Here is a 21,348-nt window from a genome sequence, read left to right as displayed (position 1 = left end):
TCATCTCATAATAAAGTGTACATATCTCATATCACGTTATTCAACATTTCTCAATAAAACATTTCCCATATTTCATGTTTTATCATTTCTCAGAAGCTACTTTTCAGTACATCACTTTTCATCATTTTCCACATTTCAAATCTCATATTTCAATACACATTTCATAACCTCATTATTCTTAATGTAAACCATTTAACTCAATTTCAAATACATTTCAGTATAAATCATATGCCACACAATTTTCATTTGATACTCATATCATAATAAATTCAGGTAAAATATCATATTTTCATTTCTCATATTTCTCAACCAATAATTTTCAAAAAAGACTGCTATAATTTATTCCCCTTACCTGGCTTACTGAGAGGTCCATTAACACCCTAAATCATACGCTCCTCGGCGTTCGTAGCTCAAAAGCCTGAAATTCATTTTTCCCCAAATTATTCAACGCAACCTCTACAATATTAACATTTAATATTCCCTAAGCTCTATATACTCCAAATTAACTTTAAAACTCTAAAATACCCCACTTACCCTGGTTTTAGGATGATACCCTCGAACCCCAAATTGAAAATCTGCTCCACCTAAGTTGCAGAGAATCTTCCCAAGAACCTCGTGGTGGTTTCTGATCGTCAATCTGGGCTTTAACGAAGCTGGAATCGAAGAGAGAAGGAGAGGGGTTTGTGGGTTTATGAGAGAGAGAGAGAGGATTTGTTTTGATTTCAGAAAAAAAATGACTCGTGGGTTCCCTTATAACACCCTCTGCAGAGAAAATAGGATTTGTGCACTGTTCACAAAACAGTCGACGGTTTGGGCTTTAACCAGTCCCTTTATATTGTTTTACCAGTTACCAACCCGTGGTAAAAAGAAAACCGTTGACGGTTTTTTGCGGCCCTCACGAAACCATCGACAGTTTAGCTTGCCAAACTGAATTTCCTCATTTCTTCAAATTTCTTTTATTATTTTATTTTTCAGGTCTCTACATTCTCTCCTCCTTATAAAATTTCGTCCTTGAAATTTGACATCTATCACATTTTCATTCTTAAGAAGAAACACTACCATTTTATTAATTACCCTCATTTATGGCGGAGGAATACTGTGGTTGCATTACGATCCTGGGAGATTACAATAACCCAAACAAAATTCTCCCAAAACCGTTCTTATCAAAATCAAAACTCTACCTATCCTATACTATGCGAATCAAAATATATACCTTAACCCTGGTTCCCACTGAACAGATGTGGGTATCTCTGGCGCATCTGCTCCTCCAGTTCTCAAGAAGTTTCCTCAACTGCATGGTTGCGCCACAAAACTTTCACCAGTGGTATGCTTTTCGTACCCAGCTCCTGCTCTTTCTGATCCAAAATCTGCATTGACACTTCCTCATAAGACAAGACATCACTAAGCTCTAGTGCCTCATATCTGATCATATAGGAGGGATCTGGGGCGTATTTCCTTAACATGGAAACGTGAAATACGTCGTGAGTTTTAGATAAAACCGGTGGTAACGCCAACCTGTAGGCAACTTGACACACTCTTTCAAGAATCTCGAATGGTCTGATATACCTAAGACTCAACTTACCCTTCCTCCCAAACCTCATAACTCCTTTCAACGGTGCCACCCTCAGAAACACGTGATCCTCAGTGTCAAACTCTAATTCTCATCGGCGAGTATTTGCATAACTCTTCTGCCTACTCTGTGCTGTTCTGATCCTGTCTCGGATGAGTCTAACTTTATCCTGAGTCAACTGTATTAGTTTTGGCCCCAATATCTAATTTTCCCCAATTTCGTCCCAATACAATGGGGATCGACATCTCCTACCATATAATGCCTCAAATGGCGCCATCCCAATACTGGCTTGATAGCTGTTATTATATGCAAACTCAACTAGTGGCATATATCGTATCCAACTGCCTCCAAAATCCAGCACACAAGCATGTAGCATATCCTCTAATATTTGTATCATCCTCTCCGTCTGTCCATTTGTCTAAAGATGAAATGCTGTACTAAACGACAACTGAGAACCAATGGCTCCTTGCAAACTTCTCCAGAAACGGGATGTGAACCGTGGGTCTCAGTCTGAAACTATTGACACTGGCACGCCATGCATTCTAACTATCTCCTGTATATACAACTTTGCCAGTCTATTTAAGGAGTAATTAACTCTGATAGGTAGGAAATGGACAGTCTTCGTAAGTCAATCTACAACTACTCAAATGGCGTCCTGTCCATGTAGTGCCAACGGTAATCCTGTGACAAAATTCATCGCTATATGTTCCCACTTCCACTCAGGGATGTACAGCGGCTGCAATGACCCCGCCGGTCACTGATGCTTAGCTTTTACCTGCTGGCATGTTAAACACTAATTCACAAATTTGGCGATCTCTCGTTTCATATCGCTCCACCAAAAAGACTCCAAAAGATCCCTATACATTTTAGTGCTACCAGGATGTACCGTAGAAGAATCGGGTGTGGCTATTTGATGTGACTCAATTTTGTTTCAACACTCAAAAGAGCTCAACAACCATCAAGAGTCCTTTTGATCTTGTGAAAGTTCAGCACTTGTTGCTACCTCACAAAGTTATAAAGGAAAGAGTCCAAGACTGTTTATCTTTACCAAAGAATGGAGACTGAATGCCGAGATCGTCTCAGCTTACTTGGAGAAGGCTTCGAAGTAGATGAAGATTTTAGAGGGAGAAGACCATTGCACTTTAATGTGGGTGACTTTGGTGCTTGTTAAGTTCCATCCAGGGTTGGGATAGGAGACTACTTCGCAATATGAAGGACTAGTCCCCATCTTGGCCAAAGTTGGGAAGGTCTCTTACAGGGTTGATTCTTTAGCTTGGTTGCATGTGCATCTTGTGCTTCACATCCATTGCCCCAAGCCCATCATTGTCGGCACAGGATATCCAACCCGAAATCAATCAACTAGAGAACCATTGAAAACATCTTATCCCGATAGACAAGGAGAAGTTATCCTTGCGGATTGAGAGTTCACATCATCAAGAATGAATTAACATGATCTTTTAGTGACGTGGAAGGGCCGTAGAGATAAGGAAATCAGTTGGATATTAGCTGACAACATGGAACTGCTCATGGACAAAGTTGAAGAGTACTAAATCAAAGTCTATGAGGACATTGATTACATAAGTGGGGAAAATGTCACGAGCCTAGCTTGTTTAGGACATTATGCTCGCCTGTGACTCTGTGAGGGCTTGTCTTGTGTGCATGAGATGGGTAACTGTCATATAAATAGTAGCATTGGTTTTATTCTTAGAATATAATACCTTAGTGAAAATATTTAGTATGACTCCTTGGTTCCTTTGATGTTTCCTAGTGATAGAGTGAGAATAACATAGAAAATTCTTTAGGGAGGGTGAGTGCTTCTCAATCATTGTAAATCTCACTAAATTTTGTAGATTTGTTTAGCCTACTTGGCTCTTTCGCTAAACAACACATTGCTTGTGGAGGTGTGAATAATGAATTGTGCTGCTTTATGGTTTACTGTGTGATTCTCATTTGTTTTCATTATTGTTTACTGCTTCAGTTTACTTTGCATTGGATAGTTGTGATTTTGTTTATGTGGTGAAACCGTGGTACACTTTCGGTTGACTAATTAAGCTAATATGCTATAACTAGTGCCACACAGCCATTCACAAGGTGTGAAGTTTTGTGTTGGTGTATCTAGGCCATCTTGGTTACCAAAAAAATTTAAAGATGGGAATTCCCTTCTGTTTTCCTTCTCTTCCTTGCACACCCAAGAGTTCTCTTCCTTAACCATTCGCTACCTCAAGCACAAGGATGATCTAACCACTACACTTTCATGCTCTGATTGTCTTCTTCGGTGTGGTTTCTTGTATCCCTTGCCTCCCCCCCCCCCTCTCTCTCTCCCTCTCTCTCTTTCTGTTTTTGTGTTGATATTCTTCTCTAGTTTTCCATCCTTATCTGGCCATGATTTGTGCTCAAGTTTTGGCCATGATCTTAGGTCTGGTTGTGATTTCAAATTCATGGTTCCTTGTTGATCATCCATGGTATGTATATGGGATTAATTTGATGTGAACACAATTATATGTTTTTGAATAAAAATTAATGTTAATGATTTTGATAAAAAGTAGTCACTTTGAAGGCCGAGATGTGCAATTGTTGATGGAAACAAGTATTTATGGTAATGTTTTAGTTAAAAAGAAGTTATTTTAAGAGTCCCCTTAAAACTTTCTATTGAGGGAACATTTGGTTTGCAACATCTTTTAACATTCATGGGAATGTGATGACGATGACATTATATTCCCACATTTGTTTGGGCCTAAATTGGTATGTGGTGGGAATATCACATTTCCTAGAAACAAAGGATTCCCACAAAACATGGGAATTTCATTCCCACGGGAATGTTATTTTTGGTACTGAATTGCTCCTCTATTTTGGCTAGTTGGACATTAATGCCCCTATAATACAGTGTTATTACACATTATAATAAATATAATTTATATTTATTATAGAGAATTATTATGGTAACAAAATTATAAATCAAGAAAAATGAAAGTAATAATATTATTATGTTGTACTAATATAACATAAATAATTGAATTTTGAAATCATATTGTGCTCCATTATTTTGGTTAATTGGATGATTATATCTTGAATTTTTTATTTATGATGGTTGATATATTTAGGACATAAATTTTCTTTGGCAGATATATTCTTAATAAATTTTTTTTTTTTGTGCTGAAAATATGAATATTCTTGATACAGGTTCAGGGTATAATGGAAATCTTTTTTGAAATGCTTATCATGATTCCTATGTTTAACCAGACACTAACATGGGCATCATGTGTATATTAATCTTATAACGCGATCTGAATTTTGTGAACCAAACTCCCTAACCTTATGTTTGGGAGAGGTGTTGGATTTGGATTTTGTGTGGATTTAGACAATGTAATACAAAATTGTATTAAGTTTTGTCCAAATCCCAGCCCGAAATCAATGCTCCCAAATGCAGCATAACGATATTTTGGTGTTTTGAAAGGTTAGTCCATCCAATGTGCATTGTGAAGCATTGTCTAGTGCACAACTGTAGTGATCTTGTCCTTTATGTTGTGAAACATGGGAAAGGATCTTAGCTACCTGGGTTCCTACCCCTTGGAATCGCGATTCAGATTGCTTGTACCAATTGAGGGTTGATAGCGTAACTAGCGTCCCAGGGTTGGGATCCAAATCACCGAAAGTGGTGACCTTGAATTTTTAACCATTTTCAAATAAAAGTCATACAGAAAATCATAAGAAAATTGAAAACGCTTCTATGAATTTCTATAATTAAATTTGATCATAATTTTGCTTTGGCAAGGAATTTTTTGAAGTTTTGGTTTGAACTGAGCTTACAAAGAAATGGTAGACGTGAAATTGCTGTCGCAAATTTGCAGTGGCCTCTTGGAAATTTGAATTGTTTGAAGGTGGGCAATGATTCCTAAGGAAGGAGAGAGAGAAGAGGGTGATAGTGAGAGAGGGCTTCCTGCTACAGCCTACAATGGTGTACAACCTCGGGGAGAGAGAGAGAGAGAGAGTTTAGTGACTTGGGACTTTAAGCCACCACCCGGCCCGTCTTCTCACCAAAAGAGATGAAAAAACAGTGGTGAAAAGAGGGGATGCCAACGGGGGGACTTCCATTGACTTTCACCCCTAATTGTCTTTGAAAATTATCATAGTCCATTTGTAATTTATCTAATTTAATTGTGTAAGAATAATAGTAAATTTCGATTTCAACATCAATTTCAATTTTGATTTGATTTGAAAAAAATAATGGAAATTAGTAGTAAAGCATGAGATTCTTTTATGAAACTTTAGAAATGGTTGATAGAATAATATAAGTTTTAGGACTAACACATTACAAGTTAAATACATCTTTGTTGGGTATGAGGTGGAAAAGTTGTAATATAATATGATGATCAAACATATTTGTAAGATAACGTGTGTTAAGCATATTTAGTTAATACAAATGAAATTCATAAATCATTTAAATATTATTTATTATAAAAATAATGATAATTTAGGCATGAATGGTTAGATAAAATGTTGTTGTAAGTTTATTTTTTCATATAATTTCAAAATCCCTCATAATAATATTTTTATTTCAATAAAAAACAGAATAAATTAAGAGAAAAATTTCGCTTTGCTCCTAAATCTCTCATTTGGATTCTGAGGAAATTTCATTCTATAGTTAAAATTTCAACAAGTTTCGCCAAAATTCCAAGATTTTGATAAATTTTGGATGCTTTGTTGAAATTTCGATGGAATTTATGTAAGATGGAAATTGAATGCTATTTGAATTGTGAGGATGGTGGGAACCGGAAATTTCAATGGAAAATTTCTACAATTTCATGGACATTTAAGACCATGGTTATATTTCTCTCCTTGAATTTTTATAAAAAAAAATGAAATTTGTAAAAATATTTTATTGTGACTTTTAGTTTCATATATATAGTGCTTAGATATGAAAATTATCGATAATCTTTTTTTATATTTTACTATCTTGATATTAAATTTTGGTTGTACATTATACTGCTGAAAAAAGGGCAGCTTGGTTGACAAAGCTCCCGCATATGTGGGTTCCAGTGAAGGGGATAATAAAGTGATTTTTTAATAAAAACATGAAGGGAGGTTCTATTAGGTTACTAACCAGTCAACTCAAATTAGTTCAAGCATACAATAACTTAAAATGGCATTCAATGAAGCCTACTCTCAAGAATCGCACACCTCTTATGTAGCATATCCCGCTCTTGTCTCTGTACCCCGACCTGAAATGCACCACATTCCCAGAAACTATGGAAAGGATAACTATCATTGTCAGTCCAATTTAGTCCCCTTCAGTCTTGTCGTGTAAGCCTTAACCACCAAAACAAATGCACCCTCAAGCGATATAAGGTTTGACAAATGGAGGGAGTTTTATGAGGTGTTACTTGATGAAGGTCTGCTTGATCCTAGAGTTCTAGAATTACATCAATGATAAGTCTGGGTACAGAGCTTCTACAGAATGACTTGCACAGTTCACAGGTTCTTTATTCACTTGAGGCAATTCTTCAAAGTAAATTAACCACAAATGGTCCTAAGTTGTTTTTCCTTCTCACTAATTTGAAAGGATTTTTTTTTCATTATTTTTTCTTCTTGTTTGTTTTTTATCCTACTAAATTTGTTCTTATACATGTCTGCCTCCAAGTGTTATTAATCAAAAACTTGAAACTTCCAAGGTTGTGCCCCGCATAGGGGATAAATATAGAAAGCAAGCTTATTTTTAAGTTACCTGTCATTTTTGAACTTTAAAAAGGTTACTCATGGTTCCCACCAGAGTAAGCTGGTAGGAAAACCTTTGGTTATCTTTTGACTCATTGATGTATTTTCCATGCAAAATATTTACAGCCAAAATTTGGTATTAACTTCAATTATACACTTATTTTGCCTCTAAAAATGTTAAACCATCTGGATGGCACTATGGGATTTTTCATTCATACAAGGTAGGATTCATATCTAATAATTCTAAGGATTATACTTTGGGACTATTTTTTGCATCCAAATTTTAGTATTTACATGAAAACATGCTGCATCCTTCTAGAAACATAATTTAATTAAAGTTGATTTTTATTGTTTAAAATGAATCTTGAGCATATCGTTGTTATAGTTAAAAAAAAAGGTGAACTCATCTCCTTTTCTCTTTCACCCAACTGCCATTACATGCACACTTGTTAGAAATAGGAAGAGTGGAAGAATTCAGTTTTCTACAAGTGATTTTTTTCCTTTTTTATTATTATTTATTTATTTGCTTATTTATTTTGGGGAGAAGGGGCAGGGATGGTGTGGTAAAATAAATACATTCCCTGGAATTAATGAAAAAAGTTTCTTGTAGAAGAGTGGGATAATATGGATCATACTGTTTAGACTAACAATTTGAGTTGGTGCTATACTGGAAAGGATGTGAAAAACATGAATTGAAGGCTTTGAATAAGATGGCCAAACTTCAAGATATATCTGTGACCCATGGAAATTTAATATTTAATTTGTTAATATTGTATTTTAATGTTGTTTCCCAATGCAGCAAGAAACTTTTGAGTTCAGTTTTTTTATTGCTTCTTCAGCTTAGTCTGCTTTGTGTATTTCTTTAATAGTGTTTCTTTCGATACTGAATTCTTTTCTAATAAAGTGTTAAAACTATAGATGCACTAATTCTTCCTCTCCTGTATATATGTTCCATATAGATTTGTAACCACATATTTTGGGATTTAAAAATTGTTGGATTATATGTGATCATATTTTATGGAGGTTTATTCAGCATGTTTCCCTCAATTTATTACATAGTACAAGGATCTTTCAAGGCATTTTAGAGAATATTAATCAGTGTAATTAATTTGATTCAATGCTAACGACACAGATCCACGTGATGACCTCAGCGGGATGGATGTTGCAAGAAAGGTAGATTTCTCTTAAATGTGCTGAATTTTGTGGCATTGTTTTATTTTGAATTCTCCAGGATTTTGGTTGTGATGTTTTTGAAGTTGAAAAGTATGCAATCTATCACATCAACCCTCAATATAGCCACCAATGCACGATGCTGCACCAATGCATGATGCGCCTGAGCTAGTTTTAGCATCCATGTTTTTAATTTTTTATCTGTTGACTTGTAGTGTTCCACCTTTTTGATTTCGTTTGTTGCAACTTCTGCAGAATCAGATGTTTAGTTCAGTTTCAGTGGGTTTTATTGTTATGATCAGGAATAGTTGGTTAAATTTTCAATTAAAACATGCAGGAATCAGTTTGGCGCTTCTGTCATATGGAATTTCCTTGATCGATCTTGGGGGTTATTTAGCACATATCTTCTTAAGTGTACAACTGTATGTCTTTGTTGTCCTTGATTTTGTAGCCCTACTCCCAGAAATATTGTCATTTGGCGCTCAAAACATCCTGCTACTTAATGATTTAGAGATAAAATGGTTGTGCTGTAGTCTTTAAGGCATATTCTTGTAACATACTGATGACTTATGGTTTCTGGAAATGATACAGGCTTTGATCCTTGCTCGACTTCTTGGGCAGCAGATTAGTCTGGATAGGATTAAAGTCAGTGCTATATGCTCCTTCCCCTATTTCTGGTCCTTTTCAGAACCTTTATATGGTTTTTGCTCTTTCAAATCTCTGCTTTTCAATTCTAATCTTCAATTCAAATACACTGTTTATAATAGCTATTCTTGCATTGTAGATTGAAAACTTGTATCCTGAAGAAATGGGACCCGATTTAATGTCTGTGAAAGATTTCCTTCACAGTGGCCTTTTATTGCTTGACAAAGATATTCAAGAGAGAATTAAAAAGGCTTCATCCAATGGGAATGTGCTCCGCTATGTCTGTGTGATTGAGGGCTCAAGGTATTCTTTCTGTAAGGCAAAATATCTTAATATCTCAAATGTATAAACAATATTTAATATCATACATTTCATCTGTATACTGCCCACAAATTTCTACTGCGAACTTGAACAGTTTAATTAAAATCATGATGTGTATTGGGCATATGCACAAGCAAAAATTGCATCTTAATTTGCATTGGAATTGTTTCTAAGAAAACAATGCACTCATACTTACATTGAGAATTACTCCAAAAATGCAATATCCAACTAAATTTAGTCTTATATCTGCATATAGTTCTAGATTCCACTGGGAATACTAATCTTTGTGGATTTTTGATCAGTTGCAGCAAAGTTGGAATTGTTCAGTTTTAAGAACTGGGAATGCAAACCATCTCTTATTGAGAAAACATGTAGTGATACAAAAAAATGCATCTGCTAGGTTACCAAATCTTCAAATACTGCATACTCTGACATTGCTTAAATTCTTTTTCAACAGATGTATTGGGGTTTGGTTGAAGTTCATATGAGTCTTCTAGGATTACTCTGCTGGGAATACTGAAGGCAATTGGGGAATTTTTAGTAGTTGCAAAGTTGGAATTGTTCAGTTTTAAGAACTGGGAATGCAAACCATCTCTTATTGAGAAAACATGTAGTGATACAAAAAAATGCATCTGCTAGGTTACCAAATCTGCAAACACTGCATACTCTGACATTGCTTACATCTCACCATGTTGGATATTGTGCAGAGATTTCCTCAAAATTGTATCCAGTTGCCGATGTTTAGAAAGAGTGGGTGTTTACAAATTATGTTTGAGACAAGTTTCTTTCCCTTTGAACATCTATACTGTAATGCGGTTTTACCCCTTTTGGTAAGTGACAGAAATTTTTGTTTAAGATTAATAGAGATAGAAAATCTGAAGAGAAAGGAGATCTGCTCTGTACATACTCACACCCATGCTGCATCAGGTGTTTAGTGATGGCTTTACATATGCAGCCTTACCTCTACTTTGGAGAGGCCTTTCGTGAATTGAAACTGTAACCTCCTAAAAAAGGATATTGAAAAGCTGAGAAAAGGAGGGCAGCATGGCAGTCATAGAACATGAAAGGAGGGGATTGCTTTCAATCTTTTCAGAATGAAGGGAAGACCTTCAATCTGAGACTAGATAAAGTTGCAATAAGTGCAATATTCTTGCAATCCTCTTGATGTCTCCCATCTTCTTGAGACAACGACTTTCCTCCTAAACCTTATCACCTGAAACTTCATTCTGTTGCTACCGTAACCCAGGAACTGTACCTAAGTCTCCATGAATCCACAGAAACTGAATCCTATTTCTATCCTATCCACCAGAACTCTTCCCTGGTCAGCATTGCTTGTTTGACCTCCACCAACAGCGTACTAAGCATAGAACAACCATCTTGGCCAATCGTTTTTTGGAAGTTTCTATACTTACCTAAGGGCCCTGTGAATACTTTGGTAACCCTTTCTAGGTCTTCAGAGTTTGTTCGAACATCACCAAAGTTCTGAGTATTAGAAGCAGGGAATCTGCACCAGTGAGAAAATTCTCTGCTTTTACCAATCTCCTTGCACTGGTTCTCGATCGCCATCAGTGTTCTTTTGAGGCTGTGATCGTGCTATCTGCATTGGTTAGCTTTGCATTTGTCTTGGTGATTGATTTTTGCTGCTAGTTGATTACTGGCTATTGTTCGAAAGTTACTGTTCGTTTGCTGTTTGGCTACTTGTTGTCTAGTAATGTCCTTCTGTCAATTGAGTGGGTATAGGGGAAGTGAAGTAGGCAGGATTTAAATAGATTTGAGGAGAAATGGGAAGGGCAGGTTTAGTTATATGAGAAACTTCTCCTGAAGGTCAAAGGCAAGCCCTTTGTGTCCTAGAAGGGAATCGGATTGAAGGATGGCTTAAGTTTTGGGAGACTTGATGAAGCTGTCTATTGATATTGAAGGATATGGTAGCATGAATTGTGGAGATTGTGGCTCCACAAACATTGTTCGTTGCAATTAGAAGGTGGAGAAGCCAAATGTTTTTTAGAGGCTCATGGATAACCACTCATTCTCTAAAGTTTTTAGAGATTTTCCAATTAAGGAAAGAAGAACTTCTATGTGATTTGGAAGTAACGTCTTTCCCATTGTTAGTAATGGGGATCGAAGACTTGGTTCTACTTATAATGGGCTGAGAAGGTTTGTTAGCAAATGGGTTGAAAAGGGTAAAAATATTGTGACTTCAGATTTTGTCCAATAGGTGGATCCGAGACCTTATGCACTAAGGAAAGGGGATTAATTGATTCGGATTCCTTTTCTAGTGGCCAGATGGGTAAGTTCAGTGGATTGGAACTGGGTGGAAATTTAGCATAGGAGGCCGAGAGAAGCTCTCAAGTAAAATTGCAGTAGAACCAGAGTCAATCCACCATGTGTTAGAAGGAACTAGTGTCATGTTTGATTCGAAACGTACATAAGCTAATAGCTTACCTTTCTTTTCGAACCAAGCTTTACGCTTCAGGCAGTTTTTCTTTAAATCCCAATAGTCACGACAGAAATAACACTTTGGTCCATTATGTTCCTTTTTGTGAGCCTTATTGCCATAAGAAGTACCCGATACCTTCAATGGATCTTTCTTTAAACCTTTCTTTGGCTTCTTTCCTTTACTTCCAACTGCATGACTTATGACATTGGGAGATGATTAAGAGGCACAATGTTTGGGAGAATTGAAGTTGATGGAGGAAAATTTGAGGAATGTTTCTAATCCATGGCCATCTCTCAACTTAGTTGCTCGCTGGGGGCGGGGGGGTGTGGGTGGCTAGGTGGGTGGTGGAATTAGGAAGGGAGTAGGAGATACTTGATAGTAGAGGGGAGTAAGTTTTTACATCGAACTTAGGAGAAGAGAAAGGTGAAACAATCAAAGGGGATGATAGGCAGAGAGCTGAAGATAATTTGATAGCGGTGGTGAAGAGGTGTTAGATATGGAAGATGATTCGAGCTGCTTTTGTGATCTTGAGAAGGAATTGTTGGTGGATCAGTTAAGAGTTGATTTAGACTTGTATAAAGAGGACACCTTGGCACAACTTACTGAGGGACTTTCTGAAGGTGGTAAAGTGGAAGCTTTGAGTAGTGCGATGACCACACACAAAGTTTGCAGATGTATAGGGAAGAGTGTGCTCAATTGTTTCTTGAAACTATGCGAGGGGTATAGATGGTATTAAACACAACTTAAACTAGACGAAAGAATTGATTGATAATGGATCTTTGCTCCTTAACCCTGTGCCTAATTTTGATATGGTGGACTTTGTTGAGATTCCTTCTTTAAGTTTTTTTTTTTTTTTGGGTGGGGGAGGGGGTGGGGGTGTTGATGAAGAGGCAACTATTCCTATGGTCAGTCTAATTTGTCCAAATCTGGAAAAGGTATTCTTCCCCTTCCTATTCCTATGGTCAGTTCTACTAGGGGTAGCACTTTTGGTGTTGGCTTTAGGGGTAGTGAGATAGATATTCTAGATCCAAATAAACTCCTTGAGGGCTTGGGTCTAAAACTGAGGCTGAGGTGAAATTGCCATTGATTAAAAAAGAGTTTAAGAACCCGGTGTCTTCTATGAATTATAGGGGAGGGAAGGGAGGGAAAAGATTGAAATTATGAAAATTGTTAGTTGCAATGTTAGAGCTCTAGGGAATGTTAGAAAGAGGGGGTTAATCAAAGAGGTTTTACTTAGATACTCTCCTGATATTGTTTTGATTCAGGAAATTAAGCTTGAGAATGTTGATTGGGAGGGGGGGTTATTAGAGGGATTTGGGAAGGATGTATTAAGGATTGGGCTTTTCAGCCTTCTTGGGGGTTAGCTGGTGGTATTTTGGTGATGTGGGACACTTGCTTTATTGTTAATGTGGATAGCCTAGTAGGTTTTTTCTCTCTCTTTGTCTTGGCAAAAGTGAAAGGTCAGGGCCAATGGTGGATTTCACTAGTGTATAGCCCTTCTAAACCAACCCTGAGGAGCTCTTTTTGGGATGAGCTTTATTATGTGTTTGACGTTTGTGCTCCTAATTGGATAGTGGGTGGTGATTTTTATGTTGTGAGGCTTCCTCGAGAGAGAAAGGGGGTGATAGGGTTATTGCTACTAGATAGAGTTTTGATTCACTTATTAGGGATTGTGGTTTGAGAGATTTCCCTTTGGATAATGCTAACTTTACATGGTCAGTGGGAGGTGCTATAGTAGTGGCAAGCAGGCTCGACATATTCTTGTTTTGCAGTGAATGGGAGAATGAGTTCCTAATATCTCTCAATTTATATTATCTAGGTCTTCTTCTGACCACTTTCTTGTCATGTTGGAATCAAGGAAGGTTTCTTGGGGTCCTTCGCCTTTCAGGTTTGAAAAAATGTGGTTGGATTATGATTCCTTCCAGTCCTTAGTTAGGAATTCTTGGAATGAGGATTTGGAGAGGGGGTGCAAAGGCTTTAGATTCATGTAAAAATTGAAGAGGTTAAAAGAGAAGTTGAAAGAATGGAATAGGGAGGTGTTCAAAGATTTAAGGTTTGGAAAGGCTAGTATTCTAGGAGAGTTGGTTGAGTTAGATAGGAAGTGTGAAGATAGTATTCTCTTGGGGAGGAAGAGAGGTAAAGAATATCTTTCAAAGAGTGAATTGGAGGAGGCAATTTTCAAGGAAATGAGAAGTTGGGGGTAGAAGACGAAGTTTGAATGGATCAAAGATGGTGATTGCAATTATAGATTTTTTCAAAGATAGATAATAAGAAAATGAGAAAGAATTTGATTAGAGTGTTGGATATGGGCCGGCTGGGGGCGGGGGAGGGATACTATTTCTGATTAGAGTCAAATTTCTTCTGAAATCACTGAGTTTTATTCTAATTTGTATTTTGAGGAGGACAATAGTAAAACCAATGGTTGAAGGTTTAGATTGTGACACTTTGTCTTGCAGTAAGGTAGCATGGTTGGAGAGACCTTTTGAGGAGGAGGAAGTAAGGGACATCTTTTGGGATGGAAAGGGATAAAGCTCTAGGGCTTGATGGATTTAATATGGCTTTCTTTCAAGATTGTTTCGAGGTGGTTAAGGGTGACTTGCTTAAGGTTTTCAATGCATTTTATGAGGATTTTGAGCGAGAGTATCAATTCCATTTTCATATCTTTGGTGCCGAAGAAGAATAAGTCCGTCAAAATGTCGGATTGTAGACCTATTAGCTTAGTTTGTAAAAAAAAAAATTGGGCAGCCTAGTGTACAAAGCTCCTGCATATGCAGGGTCTAGGGAAGGGGCGGACCACGATGGGTCTATAGTACGCAGCCTTACCTTGCATTTATAAAATCATTATTAAAGTTTTAGCTAACAGGTAGAATTCAGTGCTAGATAGGACTATCACCAAGGCTTATAGTGCGGTTATGGGGGTAGGCGAATTGTGGATGCCATTTTGGTTGCCAATGAGGTTGTTTAGGATATTTGGAGAAGGAAGGAGTGACTCATTTCTAAGTTGGACTTTGAGAAAGCTTATGATAGAGTAGATTGGAATTTCTTGGATAATATTTTTTTGAGAAAGGGATTTGGTGAGAGACGACGGCGTTGGATTACAAGCTGTTTGCATAATGTAAGCTACTTTGTTTTAGTGAATGGCGAATCTAAGTCTTGGTTTAAGGCTACGAGAGGGATTAGGCAAGGTGACCCTCTATACCTGTTTTTGTTTGTTTTAGTGGTTGATATTTTGAGTAGGATGGTGGATAGGGCTGTGGAATGTGGATAGAGGTTTATTGAAAGGGTTGGAGGTGGGGAGAGAGGTTTTCGAGTTTCACACCTTCAGTTTGCTGTGGATACTATTGTATTTTTAGAGGATCATAAACCCTATTTTTTTTTTTGAATATTTTGGGTCTACGTTTTCGAGAACGTTTTTTTGCTTAAGATTAATATGGAGAAGAGCCATATTGCAGTTATCAATATGCCTGATAAGAGTGCCAGAGAGTTGTCTATTGGGGTGGGTTGTAGTGTTTTTGGTTAGCCAGGGGTTCCTTTGGGTGGTAATATACAAGGTCTTAAATTTTGATTTCGACTCAAATTTCGAAGTTCCAAAAGTACGGAAATTTCAATTTCGATGTCAATTTCGATTTTGATTTAAAAAAATAACGGAAATTAGTAAGCAAAGCATGAAATTCTTTGTGAAACTTTATAAACGGTCAACAAACATAATAATGCAAGTTTTAAAACTAATATATTACAAGTTAAATACATCTATGTTGTGTATGAGGTGGAAAAGTTGTAAATAGTATGTGTAACAAACATATTTGTAAAATAATGTACATTAAACGTATTCAGTTAATATAAATAGAATTCATAAATCATTTAAATATTATTTATTATTCAAATAATTATAATTTAGACATGAATGGTTAAATAAAATGTTGCTGTAAGTTTGTTTTTTCATATAATTTCAAAAACGCTTGTAAATAAAATAAATTAAGAGAGAAATTTCACTCACTCCTAAATCTCTCATTTGGATTCCGAGGAAATTTCATTGTATAGTTAAAATTTTGACAAGTTTCACTAAAATATCGAGATTTCGATAAATTTCAGATGATTTGTTGAGGTTTCGATGGAAATTATGCAAGACAGAAATCGACTGCCATTTCGATTTCGAGGGTGGCGAAAACCGGAAATTTCAACTGAAATTTTGACAATTTCGTGGAAATTTAAGACCATGGTAATCCATATGTCGATTTCTAGGATCTGGTGTTGGAAAGGCTTTCTAAGAGATAAGATGGATGGAAAGGTGCTCTTTTTTCTCTCGGTGGTAGAATTACGCTCATCCAGGCTTGAATTTATAGTACCCCTTTATACTTTCTTTCTATTTTTAAGATTACGGTAAAGGTAGCTAGCAAGATTGAGAAGATAATGAGGGACTTCTTGTGGTCGGGGTAGGGGGCTTGAGGGATCATTTGGTAAGTTGGGAAGTGGTGGGTAGGTCTAAGCAGGAGGGTGGTTTGAGTATTGGAAACTTGGTGTCTAGAAACACAACTATTTTGGCTAAATGGCTTTGGCTCTTTCCACTAGAGAGTTCTTCCTTGTGGAATGAAGTTATTAAAAGCAAGTATGGATTAAATGAGAATGGGTGGGATACAAATTTGAGTTTTAGATGTTTTTCAGAGAGTTTGTGGAAAGCTCTCTTGGAGTTATCCTCTCTTTATTCCCCATATTAAAATCCTGGTGAGAAAGGGTTGTGATATCCGCTTTTGGAAAGATCCTTGGTTGGGGAATGTAGTTTTGTCCACTTCTTCTCCTTGTCTTTTCGCTTGAGATCAGGGCAGGTGGTCCTTTGCCTTATTGGGATTTTCATTGTCGTATGTTTTTGAATGATAAGGAGATGGTGGGCTATCCTCAGTGCTAGTCTTGCTAAATAACTGTCGATTTCTTTGGAGAAGGATAGTCAATCTTAGTCTTAAAAATCCTTAGGGGGTTTATACTTGCATTTTTTATTTTTTTGTGATTTTCTGACTAGGTATAATTCATCTTTTCCTCTCTATAGATCCATTTAGAAGGCCAAAGTGCTCCTTAAAATTAAGGCTTTTATCTAGTTGGTTGTGCTTGATAGAATTTCTACCAATAACTTGTTATAGCTTAGGAGACCTTTGAAGGCTTTATCTCTTGACGTGCGTGTTCTTTTCTTTAAGATTCTGAATCGCATCTTTTTATACATTTTGATTATGCTTGGAGTATATCGAACAAGTTATTTGGTTTTCTAGGCTAATGTTGGGTGAGCTTAGAAGCCGTGGATGACTTTTTGGCAGTTTCTTTTGTTGGTTTTGGCATGAAAAAGGAAAGAGCAGTGCACTGGAAATGTGCCTTCTTTGCACTATTTTGGGGGTTGTGGATGGAGCATAATATGCAGAATTTTTTAGGGATGAAGTCGCCACATCTGCTGGTTTGGGTAAAGAAACATTATTTGGCTTCTCTTTGGTGTGTGGGACAGGGCAATTTTAAGGGGGTGAGCTTTTCTAATATTTGGCGTGATTGGTGCTATGAGCCGGATTGTTAGTTTGCTTTGGTTTTACTTGCTTCTTTTAGTTTTCTGGTTTTTCTCTATGTTTTTTTATCTGGATTTTTCCGTACTTTACTAAGGAGATGTCTTATTCTCCTGGCTGTATATTCTTTTAATCTATTGAAATTCTTCTTTTACTATAAGAAAAGGAAAAGAAAAAGCCCAAAAAAAGGATGACTAGAAAGTAGTAAAGCAAGAGGAATCATGAATACCAATGAGAAACAAAAGTGAAAGCAAAGTTATGCTAGGATATGGTCTCCTAGCAAGAGGTGCTCCCTAGGGCTGTAAGTGTTGACTTTTTGAGTCCGATCGCTGTTTTGATGCTAACAAAGTACAAGTATCTTATGTGTGTATTTATGTGCGTGCACACACATAAGGGAAAGAAAATGGAAGCCATTAAGGACTTCAAGCTTATACACTTGGCGTAATCCATGGAAAAATGAAGAGCAAAAGAAGATGAAACATAATAAATTATTTGTAATGCATTTAATTTTAGATTGGTCTGTAACTACATGTCTTGCATGATATTGTGCATAAGCTCAGATGACCATAGACTGACCCTAGGGAACCCAACCTTTCATGAAAAACTTTTTTTTTTTTTTCCAAAAATGGTAAAATTATACAGAGGTTTTAAAAATAACTTTGAAATAAAAATCAGGGCAAAAATTTGAGTTTTCAAATGACCTCGGTCGACTGACCCATGCCTTAGGCCAAAAGTCAAAGTTTTACAAAGCTCAGTCGACCGACCATTTTTTGAATTAAGTTTCCTTAGTTGACTGAACCTTTTGAAATTTGAATTACGCTTGAAGGCCAGTCGACCGGTGCATTCACTAGTTGACCGGATCTCATTTTTGGCCATATTTAAAAGCTTAGTCGACCGGCCATGGAAGAACAAAACATGCTCAGTCGACCGGCCTTCAAGGTCTAGCTGACCGAACCTATGAAGGTTTGGAAAATCGTCGGAGTTTAGCTGATTGACGAAGTCGTCAGTTGACTGACCCTCTAGGGTTTGGTTATTTTTCAGCACTAAAATGTGTTTAATTTTTAATTAAACAAATTTAAAATACCCTCCATGTTCCCAAACGGTCATATTTTTTTTAGAAAATCTATAAATACCCCTTTCATAACTCATTTTTAACTAATGCTTAGATAGAAAATCCTCCAAAAAATTTTGTGCTTGATTTTACTCTCTCTCTCTCTCTCTCTCTTATTCCTTTGAAAAATCTTTTTGAAAGAGAGCATTTATTTTGTTTGGGCATTTTGTTTATCATCAAAAGCACTTAACTCTCTCTTAAGCTTTTAGTTTGAAAATCATTTTTGAGAGTAAGTTTAAAGTTTCTCCCATATATTTTCTTGATAAATATTTTTGGGAAAACTTGTTATAGCTTGTGAATCTTTGCACATCATTGCAAGATTCAAAAGCTCATTGTGCTTTTATTACAAAAAATCCTTCTGAGCAAAAACCCTAACTTTCTTGAACAACATTTTTGAATATTATTTTTGAAGAAAGCATTTGGGATTTTAACATCTTTGAAAGCTTTTATTGTGCACTTAACTTTTTATCAAAAATCATATACATCTCTTTGGGTAAAAATTATTTGAAAGCAAAGACCTAGGTTCTCCTACATCTTTATTGAAAAAGTTTTTGGAGAAAATCTTATTAGGGTTAAATCTTTGTAGTGCTTATCATATATATTTTACTCAAAGATTGCAAAAATTATTTTGAGAAAAACATCCATACTTTATTGAGCATAATTCATATCATTTGAGAGTGCATTTTAGAGCTTTAAATTTGTACACATCTGCTTATTTGAGAAGCATTTCTTTGTACGCAAAAATTATTGTCTTTGTATTCTAGGCGTGGCTTGAAGAGGAATACACCGTCCTGTAAGGTGTACCGGTTTGGCTCTAGCCCATTTAGGTGAGCTGAGGGGACTCCGCCGCGTAAGGAGAATTAGTTTGATTTTGCTCGGTAAGTGAATTGAGGAGACTTCGCCTCGTAAGGAGAACCAGTTTGGCTCAGTCTGGTGAATTGAGCTGAGGAGACCCTACCTCGTAAGGAGAAACTGTTTGGCTTCGCCCGTAAGTGAGCCGAGGAGACTCCGCCTCGTAAGGGAGTATTGTAAACGGCGTTGCTTCGCCCGGTTAAGTGACAATTAGTGGAATCCTTGAGCTGAGGCTTGAGGCGGGGACGTGGGCAGGATTGGCCAAACCTCGATAACAAATATTGTGTCTCTCTGCCCTACGCTATTTAATTTCCGCACATGTATGTTTAATTATTTATTGCCTTGATTGCTTTTCATACATGCTTTAAATATTTGTGGGTATTGGTGTTTGCATAGAAAGATCTTTGGTTGTGCAATATTGGTTGTGGGTTAAAACTGAACACACTTAACCTAGGGAGGAAATTTTTTAAATACCCAATTCACCCCCCCTCTTCGGAAATCGCCATTCACATCAGTAAGGGCCCTTCTCTTTTCCAAGTTATCCATCTCTTTGTTTGCATATCCAGGAATCTACCCAAAAGAATAACACAACTCTTTGCTAGGCTGTGGATCTCTGCAAGGAAGTGGAAAATCTTCTAGGGCTTTTAGTTAGCCTTGTTAATGCCCCAACCCTCCGCTAGATGTTTGAAACAAGTTTCTTTCTCTTTATAGTTTAAACATATATGCCTTAATGTGCTTCTTTTACCCCTTATGGTATTTGGCATAAACATTTAGTAGATATCAATAGAGCTAGAAAATCTAAAGAAAATGAAGATGTCCTCCAAATACATACCACCCTCTCCTTCCATACTAGGGGCTTATTGAGGGCTTTCTCTATGAAGTGATTAAGGGTGAATAAATGACTACAGTTTGATTTAGGAATGGGCTCAAATGAAATTTAAGAGATGGTTTAGGCACAATTAATATCTTGCAAGATTCCATTGAAGTGGTTGTCACATGGGAAAATTTCTCATGGTTCATAAATCATGAGATGTGACAAAGAAGTCAAGAAAACAACTGTGTAGGCACTGATAGCCAGTTCAGCTGCGTAAAGAATCTAAAAAGGCAAGCCAAAAAGTTGAAAAGCCTATAGTAGGTACTACTTTGCAAATGCTGCAAGTTGGGAAGCTAAAACAGATAGAACATCATGTATGAAAGACTTGGCAGCAAGTACTTGTAAAATGCTTGCTGAATCAGCTGTACAACGCACCGAGGGTTCCAAACAGCTTGCTGGAAATTCAGAAGTTGTTTTTTCTCCAACAAAGATATTGAAGTGCTCTATACAGGCTCATGTAGAAACTGAACCTGAGGTCGCTGTTGAGGAAAAAGTAATAAGGGTTTGGCAGTCAACTGGCCTGTTACTGCACTGTTTATTCTCAGCTAGTGACATTTATTGTCCTTGAAGAAGCAAAAGTGATAGCAATGGAATATACTTTGTTCACTGAAAAAATTTCAAGAACCCAAGGGGTTTGTGTTGATTGCTAGTGTTCATGATTCAAAGCATATGGCCAATCTGCTTTCAAAAAGCCACATTGCGACTACTGGTTTTCCAATCCCAGACAAGCACAATAGCATCATTATAAAGCACTTCTTTGTCATATCATTCCTACATCTTCTTAGGAATGTGAAGTTAAATTCTACCTCGAGGATTGTTTGGAACGAGTGATGGAAAAGTGCCTTTCTGAAAAAAGTACAGAATTTGGTGACTGCTGCTAACAAGTGCTGAAAGTCAAAGTTCTTGTTGGCTGCATTTGAAAAATAACTGGTTAATATAAGTAGTTACAAAATAAGTGACATTTGGCTACTTGCTTTTATAAATAAGTGCTACTCACTTTTTTAAAGAAATTTGTACATTCTATCTTTTAAATTATATTTTTCTTACACATGCCAAATGATGCGGAACCCCAACTTCTCTACTAATGTGGTACTAACTACGTTAGTGCAGCTCCCTCCA

The 21,348-nt window shown here is 36.7% G+C and overlaps 1 protein-coding gene across 3 annotated transcripts in view; it reads left to right on the top strand.

The window, feature by feature from the left end:
* The window catches only part of LOC131148018 (uncharacterized), a 58,632-nt gene that overhangs the window by 21,503 nt on the left and 15,781 nt on the right, over positions 1 to 21,348 (top strand). For all 3 annotated transcript variants that reach the window (XM_058097757.1, XM_058097756.1, XM_058097755.1), the window contains exons 8-10: positions 8,415 to 8,455; positions 9,044 to 9,097; positions 9,237 to 9,400. In XM_058097757.1, coding sequence (XP_057953740.1) covers positions 8,415 to 8,455; positions 9,044 to 9,097; positions 9,237 to 9,400 — 259 coding nt within the window. The remainder of the gene's footprint in view (positions 1 to 8,414; positions 8,456 to 9,043; positions 9,098 to 9,236; positions 9,401 to 21,348) is intronic.

Source organism: Malania oleifera, chromosome 2 (assembly GCF_029873635.1).
Source record: "Malania oleifera isolate guangnan ecotype guangnan chromosome 2, ASM2987363v1, whole genome shotgun sequence".
NCBI lineage: Eukaryota > Viridiplantae > Streptophyta > Magnoliopsida > Santalales > Ximeniaceae > Malania > Malania oleifera.
The sequence above is the reverse complement of the archived record's forward strand: the minus strand, read 5'-3'. Positions and strand labels throughout refer to the sequence as shown.